At 41.4% G+C, this 13,911-nt stretch overlaps 1 protein-coding gene and 1 long non-coding RNA gene across 25 annotated transcripts in view; both read right to left on the bottom strand.

The window, feature by feature from the left end:
* The window catches only part of LOC143010661 (hemicentin-1-like), a 68,865-nt gene extending 56,390 nt beyond the window's left edge, over positions 1-12,475 (bottom strand). For 16 of the 24 annotated variants that reach the window (XM_076163119.1, XM_076163113.1, XM_076163111.1 and 13 more), the window contains exons 1-5: positions 11,133-11,229; positions 10,715-10,793; positions 9,074-9,146; positions 7,874-8,215; positions 7,475-7,753 (exon numbers count right to left, since the gene is read on the bottom strand). In XM_076163119.1, coding sequence (XP_076019234.1) covers positions 7,475-7,753; positions 7,874-8,215; positions 9,074-9,137 — 685 coding nt within the window. In that variant the 5' untranslated portion in view covers positions 9,138-9,146; positions 10,715-10,793; positions 11,133-11,229. Of the gene's footprint in view, positions 1-236; positions 310-1,772; positions 1,850-2,187; positions 2,720-7,474; positions 7,754-7,873; positions 8,216-9,073; positions 9,147-10,714; positions 10,819-11,132; positions 11,230-11,757; positions 11,782-12,202 lie in introns of those variants that run through there. The other 8 variants (XM_076163106.1, XM_076163108.1, XM_076163109.1 and 5 more) reach the window with 8 other exon arrangements.
* Positions 5,299-6,989, bottom strand: LOC143010685 (uncharacterized). Its single transcript, XR_012964836.1, has 2 exons — positions 6,138-6,989; positions 5,299-6,065 (listed from the first exon to the last, which is right to left on the bottom strand). It is a non-coding gene; the product is annotated as an uncharacterized LOC143010685 (long non-coding RNA).
* Positions 12,476-13,911: the final 1,436 nt, after the last annotated feature.

A 13,911-nucleotide genomic window follows, 5' to 3' on the forward strand; every position in this document is an offset into this window, starting at 1 on the left:
GGACTTCCAGGCTCCCTGAAATAAAGACCATCAGACAAAGAGGGAGGGAAGACAGGGGGCGCTAAAACTCACATATATTGATGAATATTGGTCAATTAATTCGGCATCCAGACTTTACTGTCCAGAATCTATACACTCAGTTAAAGGTGATTTGTTATGAACTAACATGAAATCTGCATCACTTCACCTCAAAGTACTGCAGAGCTGCTGTACGTCTGGTATAAGTATGAATGTACCTCTGCTCAGGTGACTTTGGAGATGAAAGCTGGCAGTGAATATCCAAAGCAGAACAAACAACATCCTGAAGATCTGAGAAATGAAAAACAAAACTTCTTTATTGGCTTCACATCAATTATAAAATAAGTATTTAGGACAATAACAATGACAGTTAAAGGTTGAGGTGATGGCATTCATCAGACACACTGCACCATATTCAGCCTCATGCCTTTACTTTGTTCTTACTGTAATCAAGTTCATACATGGACATAATCAATAGGATTGTGTCTCATTAATGAGGTCCTAAAACAAGTTAGCATTAGCATTTGGAAATTAAGCTCCACATCTTCCAGTTAAGTTTGATTATCATATAAAGCAGGGGTGTCAAACTCAAATACTCAGTGGGCCAAAATAAAAAACTTGGACTCAGTCGTGGGCCAGACTCCATATCTCTTGAAAATAGGACTACAATTGTGTTTGTTTCCCCTTCTCTCCGGATATATAATGATTAAGTTTTTCATATGGAAACATACTTAAGTTTAGCTTAAACATTAAGTCTGGAACAAGCACAGCTTATTATTAACACATGAGAAACAGATTTTTTTTAAATAAGAGTGACATTAATTTCTTATTCTTATCTAAATAAATAAAAGAAAATAATTATTATGCCTCTCTCTATCTGTAACCTTTCAAGTTCATTTTCAATGCAAACCTTTTTTTCACAGAACAACTGAACAACCCAAATAAAATAATAATTTCCCTCAATGAAAATCCATCAATTCAACTATTCTAGGTCAGGCAAGACAGAAGTGCAGAAAGAAAGGCTCAGTTTGCTAAACTCTGATTTCCTCTGACGCACATAGATCTGTGCTGCCGAACAAAGAGAGCGTTTGAGCAGCTTGGGGACGGAGTTGTTGGGGAATTGTGTCTGGTATGAAACGAGGAAACAGAGTCATACTTTGACTTGAGCGTGTCACTACACATACTGGAGTTCAATCAGCTCCATTTGGAGGTTGGTTGATGCGCGTTCCACGTCAAATGCAAACTAATTACTAAGCACTCCAAACCTACATTTCTGGGTTTCAAAGTCGGCAAATCGTAAACTCGCCGCTGAGTACGTAGATTTTTTGAGCAAACTGTGCACTTGGCAACACGGAGGTAGAGACCTGCTCTTTCATGGTTTGGCGGCACGGAAATGGTCCGAGTTCCCGTGCAGCGTCCTACTCTCCCACAGGCAAAACTTAGTTTGAAGAGCGCTCACCGCAGCGTACATGTCTGCGATGACGCGGTCCCGCCCCTGAAGCTGCAGGTTGAACAAATCGAGTTGGCTCGTGATGTCACAGGGAACGCACTCGCAAAGCATTTTGGGATGTGTAGTATTAGCGGTGCATGCGCTAAACAAGGCGGGCGCTCTAGCAGACATTTGACATTATCTCGCAGGCCAAATATAATTGCACATTGGCCTGAGTTTGACACCCCTGATTTAAAGTGTGTATATTTGTGTGTGTGTGTGTGTGTATATGTGTGTGTGTGTGTCTGTGTGTGTTAAAATTCACCTTCAAACGACCACAACTCGCTTGTGTTTATTAACGAGGCTTAACTTCCTCCTCGTGAATAAAATGGGGGAAGTCACCTAAACGCAGAGAAACAAAACTCAGTCTTATCATCTGATCAGCTTTAAAATAGAAGCGATCAGCTTGTAAATGTCTGCGAAGTACAGTAATTTTGTAATCACAAAAATTAAAATGAATCTTGTCCCATATGAAACTTAAATAACCATTAAAGCTGCACAAAGAGTGGTGTTGAAACGAGTCCCTAGGCGGAAGTAAAGAGCTACATTAGATCGTGTTTGTAATATAAACTCATAAACTCCACCACTAAGAAGTGAACGTAAAAATCTAACAGATGTATAATAACTCATTACGCGTGACGCTGTGATATTAATTCACTTGAATAATAAAGATTTCCTACCTGAACATGTTGAAAAAGTCGACGCAAACAACACTTTCACTTTCACATGTAGCAGCTGCCGCACTTCACAAGACATTTAGGGGTGGGGGGGAGGCGGAGCTGGGAACACGTAAGTTACTTCTAACTCGTCATACATTCATACTCCTCCTTTTGTTTTCTGCCCCTGTTTACCAAAACACGTATCTCCCTTTTCTACAACATTGTTTGTGGCCTGTACACAAAAAATGTAAATGCTTCCACCTACTGGACTGGAATCGCCCTCACAACACTTCCTCATACGCCACGAAAAGTCGATGACTTGTGTCATTTTCCCAGGATAGATAGATAGATAGATAGATATATAGATGTCTGTACAATCCTACACAACAGTGGTTCTCAAACTTTTTACATCGCGTACCACCTCAGAAAATATTTGGCTCTCCAAGTACCATCACTATGGCCGATGTTAAAATACAGTTGATTGTTAATGTTGATGTTAATTTGGCCTTTGTCAGTCACAGCCACATTGTACAAATTGGTACTAAAACTCTCATATGAACAACTCTCCTATATGGGGCAGTCCCTCCCTCCCTCCCTACACACACACACAAACACACACGAACATTAATAACAACTGCATTTCATTCACAAACACGCATACATACAAACACAAACACACAGCATGTGAGAACATAAATCAAAAACACAACCAACTGTACTTCAAAGCATTTTGGCAACTATGTATAACTCATATAGGCCTGACAGAACAGGAAGTCCTCCTAAGCTGCACCATCATGCTCATATCTGACATAAACAAGCAAATTGGCCAAACCTGCATCATCTCGTCAAGTTCGATGTGGACTGTGGACTGCCTCAGTTCATCACGTTTGCGTACACAAAACTCCACTGGTTTGTCTTTCAGCATTGTGTGTTTTGTTGTAAGATGCCGTTTGAGATGCGATGGTTTCACGGACTCATTGCTGAGATCATCACTACATACACACACACACACACACACACACACACACACATACACACTGTTGCTTTGGCTCGTCCTCCGTCCCGCTCCAGCTGAATCCCAGGTTGATATAACTCGGGTCATTTTTCTGTACTGTTTTGCGCTTTTTGCAGCCAGCTCCCGGTGCTGTGGACACTTCACACTGATTATGTTGCTGCTAACGTTCGCACTCCGTTCACCGTCGTTCAGGCTGTTTCAAATATCCTCCTCCTGATCCGCAGACTTCGTCCTTTTAGTTCCCCTCTGGAGCCACGACTGAAGTGGATTTGGACTGCTCATACTCCCCCCTCCCCTATCTCCGCTTACCATCTTGCCATCACAGTTAGGTTTAGCCTGTAGTAGTCAGCTAACAGTTGACGTTTGCACGCAGCGCCACTATAGGTAAGGGGTAGTAGTGTGCCGTGTGCAAACAAAAGGAAATATCCTTGTTTTTGTAATTTAACTTTGGACCCTAACAGGGATTTGTAGAATTCTAAACAACGAAAGTTTCCTTTAATTGTTTGTGTGATTTAGAGGCTCATTCCATATAATAAGTGCATTTCAAGGTAAGTGTATCGATCAAATGATGTCACCATTCTCCATGACACCACACACACCTTATGCCACTGAGCCTACATTTGTTTTGGAATAAAGCAGGTAAAGATGTATTTCTTTAAGCAAAGGTCTAAGTAGTATTACCTCTTCATAACAGTAATGTTATAGATACAACCAAAGGAATGTAACACACACGCGTGCACACACATGCACACACACGCACGCACACACACACACACACACACACACACACACACACACACACACACACACACACACACGTTTCACTTATGTGTTTTTGTTTTTAGTTACCTGCAAAGCAGCTTCTTAAGAGAAGAAGGGAAGTCGTGAGAAGAAAATTCGAGGCATCGAGGGATCTGAGTGTAAATTTCCAGGACAGATCAGACTTCAGAGGAAACATCCTGGAAGTCTAAAATTCCATCCAAACCAAAACGCTGTGAAGTCAGGAACAATATAAATGAACTAAACTAAAGTACAATTATCAGCAGCAGCTAAATGATTTTACTGAAGTGTTTTTCTGATGGTGGACTTGAGTCTTTCTGCACCTCCTTCAACTCTGCTCATCTATCAAAAGCTCAAAGTCCTTCTATCACTTTATCAATCAGCCAACTGTAACTCATTCATCTGTATAGGTCCTGCAGCTTTAAGTAAAGAGTTACAATCTGTTCTTCTCTCCAAACTAAATATGTAGTGCAGACGTGAGGCTTGTTTTCCTTCATCAGACCTGACAAACTAATTCAGTTCATCACCTGAAGTGAAACATCAGAGGAAACAGGAAGTCCTCATGAGATAGATGACAGTTCTGTTGATTTACTGCAGGGGGCAGCAGCAGACTGGTGAGCCTCTTCAGGTGATGGAAGGTGTGTGTAGAGAGGGACATTGGATTTGTACAACAATGTAGCCTTTTGTACAATGTATGAATATTAATGTATGATGATCTATAATTCTGAAAAAATGATATATATTAAATGTATATATTGTTTGATAATCAGCATCAGGTAAGCCCTAACTTTGACAACGTGCCTTTGAGCAAGGAGCCTTTGAACCGTCACAGACAAAATGCTGAAACAAAGACGCAGTGTTTTTCTCAAGACGTGCAAAAGAGCTCAAAGTTAAAGAAGTTTGACCTCTGTTTGTGTCTGAAATGAAGGTCAAAGCTGCTGCAGCACCTCAAACACACCACAGGAAGAGGAGGATCTCCAGCTTTATATTGACCTGTCAGTCAAAGACCTGTCAGCCGACAACCAGACAGCATGGAGGTCCCGGCTCTGTGCATCAGCCTGCTTGAGTCGCTTCTCTTTATCTTGCTTTGTCACGGCTCCTTTAAGATGTGTGAGGTTTATACAGGTGCAACAGAAGCCTGTTGGTTCAATGCTCCTTCACTTAAAGACCTAACTGCTTTGATTGACTGATACTGTATACGGACACAAAAATATGTTGGTCAGAGACTCCAGAGAAGCCTTCAGAGAAACTCCAGAGAAACCTTCATGTATAAAGAGAGTGTGTCAAAAGATTTCCGGTTCCTGTCATCACTTCCCCTGCAGCGACTCTACTGGATATCAATGGTAGACAAACACTTTATTGGTTAGATGTATATTTGTGCAGCTAACATACTGTGGACACCAAGACAAAGAGAGTGTTAAAGAAGACCATTTAACAACAACATTTATGAGAAATACAAAAATATAAAGAACACAAACACATTAACAGAGTTGTAAGATTGTCGATTGTCTCCGTCAAGATTCTGAGACGATCATCAGATTCTAAAAATATAATCCATTTCATAAACATACATTTGCATACACATATACATTAACATTCATGACAGCACTCGTCCAAAGAAGACCTCCTCCTCCACATCAGAACACAGAACATTCTAATGACACCACAAGTCTCTGTAAGTTGAACTCAAGCTTCAGATGAACGCATCATGAAAATTCAGAATGTCACAATAGACTAGATTTTCATGTTACTGACAAAACCGCAATTAAAACCAAATGCAGTCAAACAACTTATAAAAATAAATAAAATATTTGTGTTCAGCACGATCAAAAGCTTTTTCTTGATCGATCGATACCAGATCAGGAGTCAGAACAAACAACATCCATGACATCCAGCTATGGGGAAAAACAATCAAACCAAACAACTAAACACACAACACAACCCGAAAAAATGGAAAGAGGATAAACAAAAAACAAACAAAAGAAAAAAAAACTAAGAAAGCTTACTTACACTCTCACTACTCTGAAAGTGAGAGAGTCTCTTTTTCTTCCTCAGCTCCTTTCCTCCCCAGTTCCTGCTGAGTCTCATTAAGTTTTTTCTCCACCTGGAGGAGGAAGATTAAACCATGTTGAGCTGATGTTCTTCTCATGTTGTTGTCATGTTTTTGTTTCTTTACCTCTCTGAGTTCTTAATTAATTCCCTCCAGGATGTCGCTGGTAACCTCTCGAAAGTCGGTCTGCCCCTATCAGACACACAGATGATCAATACAGGATGTGTCTCTGTTCAAATGTCTCCTTCCTGTCATCATAAGGGAGAACATTTGCCTCTGTTGGTTTTGGACCTGTGGGTGGTTCTGGTTTTGGTCTGAAAAGGACTTGAGTCTTCCTGCTCTCAGAGGAAAGACTCAATTTATCTGACAGAAACTGAAACAAATCAGATGAACACCATGTGGAGAAAAGGATCAAACATTTAAACATCGAGGTGAAGAGAAGAAACCTCTGTGTCCTTCATCTGCAGCAATCTGAGCCTTGTGTGGTCAATATACACAAGAGAGGGCTGTGTTTGAGTGTGTGTGCATGTGCGTGTGCGTGTGCGTGTGCGTGTGCGTGGCAGGAGAACAACTCTCTCCATCCTGCACCTTAAAATAAGCTGCTAGTCTGGTCTGTTGGTGTTCTGCCTCTCAATCCTAAAGTGAAGGTTTGAACTCTGTTACACCTCCACGAACACAACATGATGACTTTAAATGTAAAGAAACCAAATTATGAGTAAACTGTGGTTGGACTTCAGTGTTTGCTGCTTATGGCTTGATGTTCACTCAACTTTACTTTATTAATCTCTCCATTAGTTTTGAGGATAATCAATCTATTTTGTAATAAGTGATTAACCGCATTAACAGGAAAACTTTGACAGTCAATAAGTCTGCAAATGAGTGTGTTTGTGTAAAATGCAGTGTAGTGCGTCACTACAAATGAATCATAAACTCACATAATGAGATCACATCACAACATGTTCAATGGATATGATGACGTCACTTACTTTGCATCTTCTGCGTAACGCCAAGTTAAGGAATACGGTGAACACGATCAGGACAGCAATGATCACGGTGGACACAATAATGGTATTGTGATCATTGTTGAACTTGAAGAAATGATCTAACATGATGAAACAGACAACAGACAAAAATCAATCAATCATTGAATGTCAGTTACACATGTGAGCTTCCCTTCTATGAACAGGATCAAAGCCTCTTGTAGGCTTGAACACTGGTGTCCATGATGCTTCAGTCAAAGTGGACACAGACATCATGACCCCCTCACATGTGGACACAGTCAGTCTAAACTGTATTTGTCGATGGTGAAATGAGTCAACCAGTCACTTAATGAGGACAGGGCTGAGTTCCTGAGAGGTCTTTAGAAGTTCAAATGTAAAGCTGAGGACAGATTGACCAAATGTCCATCATAGCTGCTCATGGATCAAGACAAGGATCGGCTCATTTAGAGAACGTGTCCTCACCTGAAACGTGTATCTGTGCCTCTCTGGTCTGGCTGGTTTTGGTCTCTTGTACTTTACAGGTGAATGTGTTGCCGTGTTTGTTGTCCACAGTCACTGAGCTGCTGACATTATAGAGACCATCAGGACCTCTGAGCGTCTCTGTAGGTCCAGCAGAGACGATGTTTCCTTCAGCGTCCAGCCAACGCACCTCAGGCTCTGGATACCAGCCTGCAGATTCACACTCTAACATCACTGCATCATTGGATTTACTGATCTTTATCACAGGGGACGACGCTGAGCCTGAGGATGAGGAGAGAGGAGGAACCACAGTGATGTTCTTACACTCACATGTCCATGTGTCCTCAGATCATAAATATTAATAAACAAATGCAAACCAATCATGAACATGTTTCTACTTACCAACAGTCAGCTCAGAGTAACAGCGTCTATGCACGGTGGAAACAAAGCATCTGTATCTTCCTTCATCAGAGAGTTTCACATTGGAGAGTTTCAGTGAAACATTTCCGTGCTTCAGTTCCTCCCTGAACAGTGACGTTCTTCCTCTGTATGCTGGGATTTGATAGTCCAGAAGCTCCAAACCATTACGCCATATGTGTATAACCTCTGACCTCAGATCAGGTCTCGTCCACTCTACAATCGTGCCAAATGCATCAGCAGGAGGTTCCAGGTGACATGGCAGAATGATGTCATCACCAAGCGCTGCTGCTATTGGCTGAGGCGCATCAATCACCTGAGACTGAACTGGAAACACACAAGTAACTTCTAACTCCTCTTGCATTCATACTTTTCTTTTTGTTTTCTGTCACTGTTTACCCCAAATCTTCTCTTCTTGTTTAACAACATTGTTTGTGGTCTGTACACTCGCAAAGAATGTGAGGAAATGTGTGTGTTAATCAAGAATTAAATTAGATCCATTGTTTTACAGCAATGGTCTTTCCTACATGTTTCCCACCAGGGGGCATTAGTGAGCTCAGAGTGAAAACGAGTCATGTACATTTTATTTGTATATAGCTCAATACCACATACAGAGCTCTCTAGGGAGATGAGGAAAAACTCCAGAGAAACCTTCATGTATAAAGAGAGTGTGTAAAAAGATTGCCGATTCCAGTCCTCACTTCCCCTGCAGCGACTCTACAGGATATCATTGGCAGACAAACACTCACATAACGCACAAATTGACACTTCATTGGTTAGATGTATATTTATGCACCTAACATACTGTGGCTAACATGACTGCTAACCAGCTAGCTCAATAGGCAGGGCAGAGGTGTGTGTGTGTGAGTAAAATGTTTTTGATGAAATTCTTCAATCTAAATATAAATGGTCCTTATCAACTGAAAAAATAATAACAGGCTGATTAAGGGGACTTCCAGGCTCCCTGAAATAAAGACCATCAGACAAAGAGGGAGGGAAGACAGGGGGCGCTAAAACTCACATATATTGATGTATATTGGTCAATTAACTCGGCATCCAGACTTTACTGTCTAGAATCTATACACTCAGTTAAAGGTGATTTGTTATGAACTAACATGAAATCTGCATCACTTCACCTCAAAGTACTGCAGAGCTGCTGTACGTCTGGTATAAGTATGAATGTACCTCTGCTCAGGTGACTTTGGAGATGAAAGCTGGCAGCGAATACCCAAAGCAGAACAGACAACATCCAGAAGATCTGAAAAATGAAGAACAAAAAGTCTTTATTGGCTTCACATCAATTATAAAATAAGTTTTTAGGACAATAACAATGACAGTTAAAGGTTGAGGTGATGGCATTCATCAGACACACTGCACCATATTCAGCCTCATGCCTTTACTTTGTTCTCACTGTAATCAAGTTCATACATGGACATAATCAATAGGGTTGTGTCTCATTAATGAGGTCCTAAAAACAAGTTAGCATTAGCATTTGGAAATTAAGCTCCACATCTTCCAGTTAAGTTAAGGTAAGTTTGATTATCATATAAAGCAGGGGTGTCAAACTCAAATACTCAGTGGGCCAAAATAAAAAACTGGGATTCAGTCGTGGGCCAGACTCCATATCTCTTGAAAATAGGACTACAATTGTGTTTGTTTTCCCTTCTCTCCGGATATATAATGATTAACTTTTTCATATGGAAACATACTTAAGTTTAGCTTAAACATTAGGTCTGGAACAAGCACAGCTTACTATTAACACATGAGAAACCGATTTTCAAATAAGAGTGACATTCATTTCTTATTCTTATCTAAATAAATAAAAGAAAATAATTATTATGCCTCTCTCTATCTGTAACCTTTCAAGTTCATTTTCAATGGAAACCTTTTTTTCACAGAACAACAGAACAACCCAAATAAAATTATAATTTCCCTCAATGAAAATCCATCAATTCAACTATTCTAGGTCAGGCAAGACAAAAGTGCAGAAAGAAAGGCTCAGTTTGCTAAACTCTGATTTCCTCTGACGCACATAGATCTGTGCTGCCGAACATAGAGAGCGTTTGAGCAGCTTGGGGACGGAGTTGTTGGGGAATTGTGTCTGGGATGAAACGAAGAAACAGAGTCATACTTTGACTTGAGCGTGTCACTACACACACTGGAGTTCAATCAGCTGCATTTGGAGGTTGGTTGATGCGCGTTCCACGTCAAATGCAAACTAATTACTAAGCACTCCAAACCTACATTTCTGGGTTTCAAAGTCGGCAAATCGTAAACTCGCCGCTGAGTACGTAGATTTGTTGAGCAAACTGTGCACTTGGCAACACGGAGGTAGAGACCTGCTCTTTCATGGTTTGGCGGCACGGAAAATGGTCCGAGTTCCCGTGCAGCATCCTACTCTCCCACAGGCAAAACTTAGTTTGAAGAGCGCTCACCGCAGCGTACATGTCTGCGATGACGCGGTCCCGCCCCTGAAGCTGCAGGTTGAACAAATCGAGTTGGCTCGTGATGTCACAGGGAACGCACTCGCAAAGCATTTTGGGATGTGTAGTATTAGCGGTGCATGCGCTAAACAAGGCGGGCGCTCTAGCAGACATTTGATATTATCTCGCAGGCCAAATATAATTGCACATTGGCCTGAGTTTGACACCCCTGTTTTAAAGTGTGTATATGTGTGTGTGTGTGTGTGTATATGTGTGTGTGGGTGTGTCTGTGTGTGTGTGTGTGTGTGTGTGTGTGCGCGCGCGCGCGCGTGTGTGTGCGCATGTGTGTGTGTGTGTGCATATGTATGTGTGTTTGTGTGTGTGTGTGTGTGTTAAAATTCACCTTCAAACGACCACAACTCGCCCGTTGTGTTTATTTACGAGGCTTAACTTCCTCCTCGTGAATAAAATGGGTAAGTCACCTGAGCGCAGAGAAACAAAACTCAGTCTTATCATCTGATCAGCTTTAAAATAGAAGCGATCAGCTTGTACAAACTCCGAATTACAGTAATATTGTAATCACACAAATAAAATGTATCTTGCCACACGATATGAAACTTAAATAACCATTACAGCTGCACAAAGAGTGCTGTTGAAACGAGACCAGAGGCGGAAGTAAAGAGCTACATTAGATCGTGTTTGTAATATAAAGTTATAAACTCCACCACTAAGAAGTGAACGTAAAAATCTAACAGATGTATAATAACTCATTACGCGTGACGCTGTGATATTAATTCACTTAAATAATAAAGATTTCCTACCTGAACACCTTGAAAAAGTCAACACAAACAAGTTCAAACACATTCACTTTCACAATCGGCAGCCTGCAGAACTACCAAGACATTTAGGGGCGGGGGTTAAAATACAGTAGCGTAGGCCGAGCCTATTCAGCTGCTATGCAAAATACACACAGGAAGCACATTTATTCCTCATAAGAGGGAGGCAGTGGCTCAGTGGGTAGTGCCGAGGTGCCCCTGAGCAAGGCACCGAACCCTCAATTGCTCCCCCCTCTGCGAAGGGTGGTAATGTAATGTAAGTCGCTTTGGATAAAAGCGTCTGCCAAGTGATCGTAATGTAATGTAATAAGAATATTAGACTAGAACTCTCATATGAACAACTCTCCTATATGGGGCAGTCCCTCCCTCCCACACACACACACACACACACACACACGAACATTAATAACAACTGCATTTCATTCACAAACACGCATACACACAAACACACAGCATGTGAGAACATAAATCAAAAACACAACCAACTGTACTTCAAACACACAGCATTCTGGCAACTATGTATAACTCATATAGGCCTGACAGAACAGGAAGTCCTCCTAAGCTGCACCATCATGCTCATATCTGACATAAACAAGCAAATTGGCCAAACCTGCAGCATCAGTAGTCTCGTCCAGTTCGATGGAATAATAGCGACTATTTTTAATGCGTTCAATCAGTGTCTTGCTGACGTCATCTGCTATGGCTCCTATTCTCCGCGACACTGTGTCATTTGAAAGTGGCACCAAATTTAACTGTTTGGCGATCTTCTCACGACACATAATGTGTATCATCTCTTTTGCTGATGGTAAACAAAGCTGTTCATCAATTGTGTGCGGCTTACCTGCCTTCGCTATGCGGAGGCTGGGCACGATAAGAAGCCTCCTGTGCTTAAACCACAGGTGCACCACGGAACTAAATTGCGCATGTGGACTGCCTCAGTTTATCACGTTTGCGTACACAAAACTCCACTGGTTTGTCTTTCAGCATTGTGTGTTTTGTTGTAAGATGCCGTTTGAGATGCAATGGTTTCACGGACTCATTGCTGAGATCATCACTACACACACACACACACACACACTGTGGCTTTGGCTCGTCCTCCGTCCCGCTCCAGCTGAATCCCAGGTTGATATAACTCGGGTCATTTTTCTGTACTGTTTTGCGCTTTTTGCAGCCAGCTCCCGGTGCTGTGGACACTTCACACTGATTATGTTGCTGCTAACGTTCGCACTCCGTTCACCGTCGTTCAGGCTGTTTAAAATATCCTCCTTCTGATCCGCAGACTTCGTCCTTTTAGTTCCCCTGTGAAGCCACGACTGAAGTGGATTTGGACTGCTCATACTCCCCCCTCCCCTATCTCCGCTTACCATCTTGCCATCACAGTTAGGTTTAGCCTGTAGTAGTCAGCTAACAGTTGACGTTTGCACGCAGCGCCACTATCGGTAAGGGGTAGTAGTGTGCCGTGTGCAAACAAAAGGAAATATCCTTGTTTTTGTAATTTAACTTTGGACCCTAACAGGGATTTGTATAATTTTAAACAACGAAAGTTTCCTTTAATTGTTTGTGTGATTTAGAGGCTCATTCCATATAATAAGTGCATTTCAAGGTAAGTGTATGGATCAAATGATGTCACCATTCTCCATGACACCACACACACCTTATGCCACTGAGCCTACATTTGTTTTGGAATAAAGCAGGTAAAGATGTATTTCTTTAAGCAAAGGTCTAAGTAGTATTACCTCTTCATAACAGTAATGTTATAGATACAACCAAAGGAATGTAACACACACGCGTGCACACACACGCACACACACACACACACACACACACACACGTTTCACTTATGTGTTTTTGTTTTTAGTTCCCTGCAAAGCAGCTTCTTAAGGGAAGGAGGGAAGTCGTGAGAAGAAAATTCGAGGCATCGAGGGATCTGAGTGTAAATTTCCAGGACAGATCAGACTTCAGAGGAAACATCCTGGAAGTCTAAAATTCCATCCAAACCAAAACGCTGTGAAGTCAGGAACAATATAAATGAACTAAACTAAAGTACAATTATCAGCAGCAGCTAAATGATTTTACTGAAGTGTTTTTCTGATGGTGGACTTGAGTCTTTCTGCACCTCCTTCAACTCTGCTCATCTATCAAAAGCTCAAAGTCCTTCTATCACTTTATCAATCAGCCAACTGTAACTCATTCATCTGTATAGGTCCTGCAGCTTTAAGTAAAGAGTTACAATCTGTTCTTCTCTCCAAACTAAATATGTAGTGCAGACATGAGGCTTGTTTTCCTTCATAAAACCTGACAAACTAATTCAGTTCATCACCTGAAGTGAAACATCAGAGGAAACAGGAAGTCCTCATTAGATAGATGACAGTTCTGTTGATTTACTGCAGGGGGCAGCAGCAGACTGGTGAGCCTCTTCAGGTGATGGAAGGTGTGTGTAGAGAGGGACATTGGATTTGTACAACAATGTAGCCTTTTGTACAATGTATGAATATTCATGTATGATGATCTATAATTCTGAAAAACGATATATATTTAATGTATATATTGTTTGATAATCAGCATCAGGTAAGCCCTAACTTTGACAACGTGCCTTTGAGCAAGGAGCCTTTGACCGTCACAGACAAAATGCTGAAACAAAGACGCAGTGTTTTCCCAAGACGTGCTAAAGAGCTCAAAGTTAAAGAAGTTTGACCTCTGTTTGTGTCTGAAATGAAGGTCAAAGCTGCTGCAGCACCTCAAACACACCACAGGAAGAGGAGAA

The sequence above is a fragment of the Genypterus blacodes genome, unplaced genomic scaffold (assembly GCF_046128005.1).
Source record: "Genypterus blacodes isolate CSIRO-AG114 ecotype Tasmania unplaced genomic scaffold, CSIRO-AGI_Gbla_v1 ptg000129l_1, whole genome shotgun sequence".
Lineage (NCBI taxonomy): Eukaryota > Metazoa > Chordata > Actinopteri > Ophidiiformes > Ophidiidae > Genypterus > Genypterus blacodes.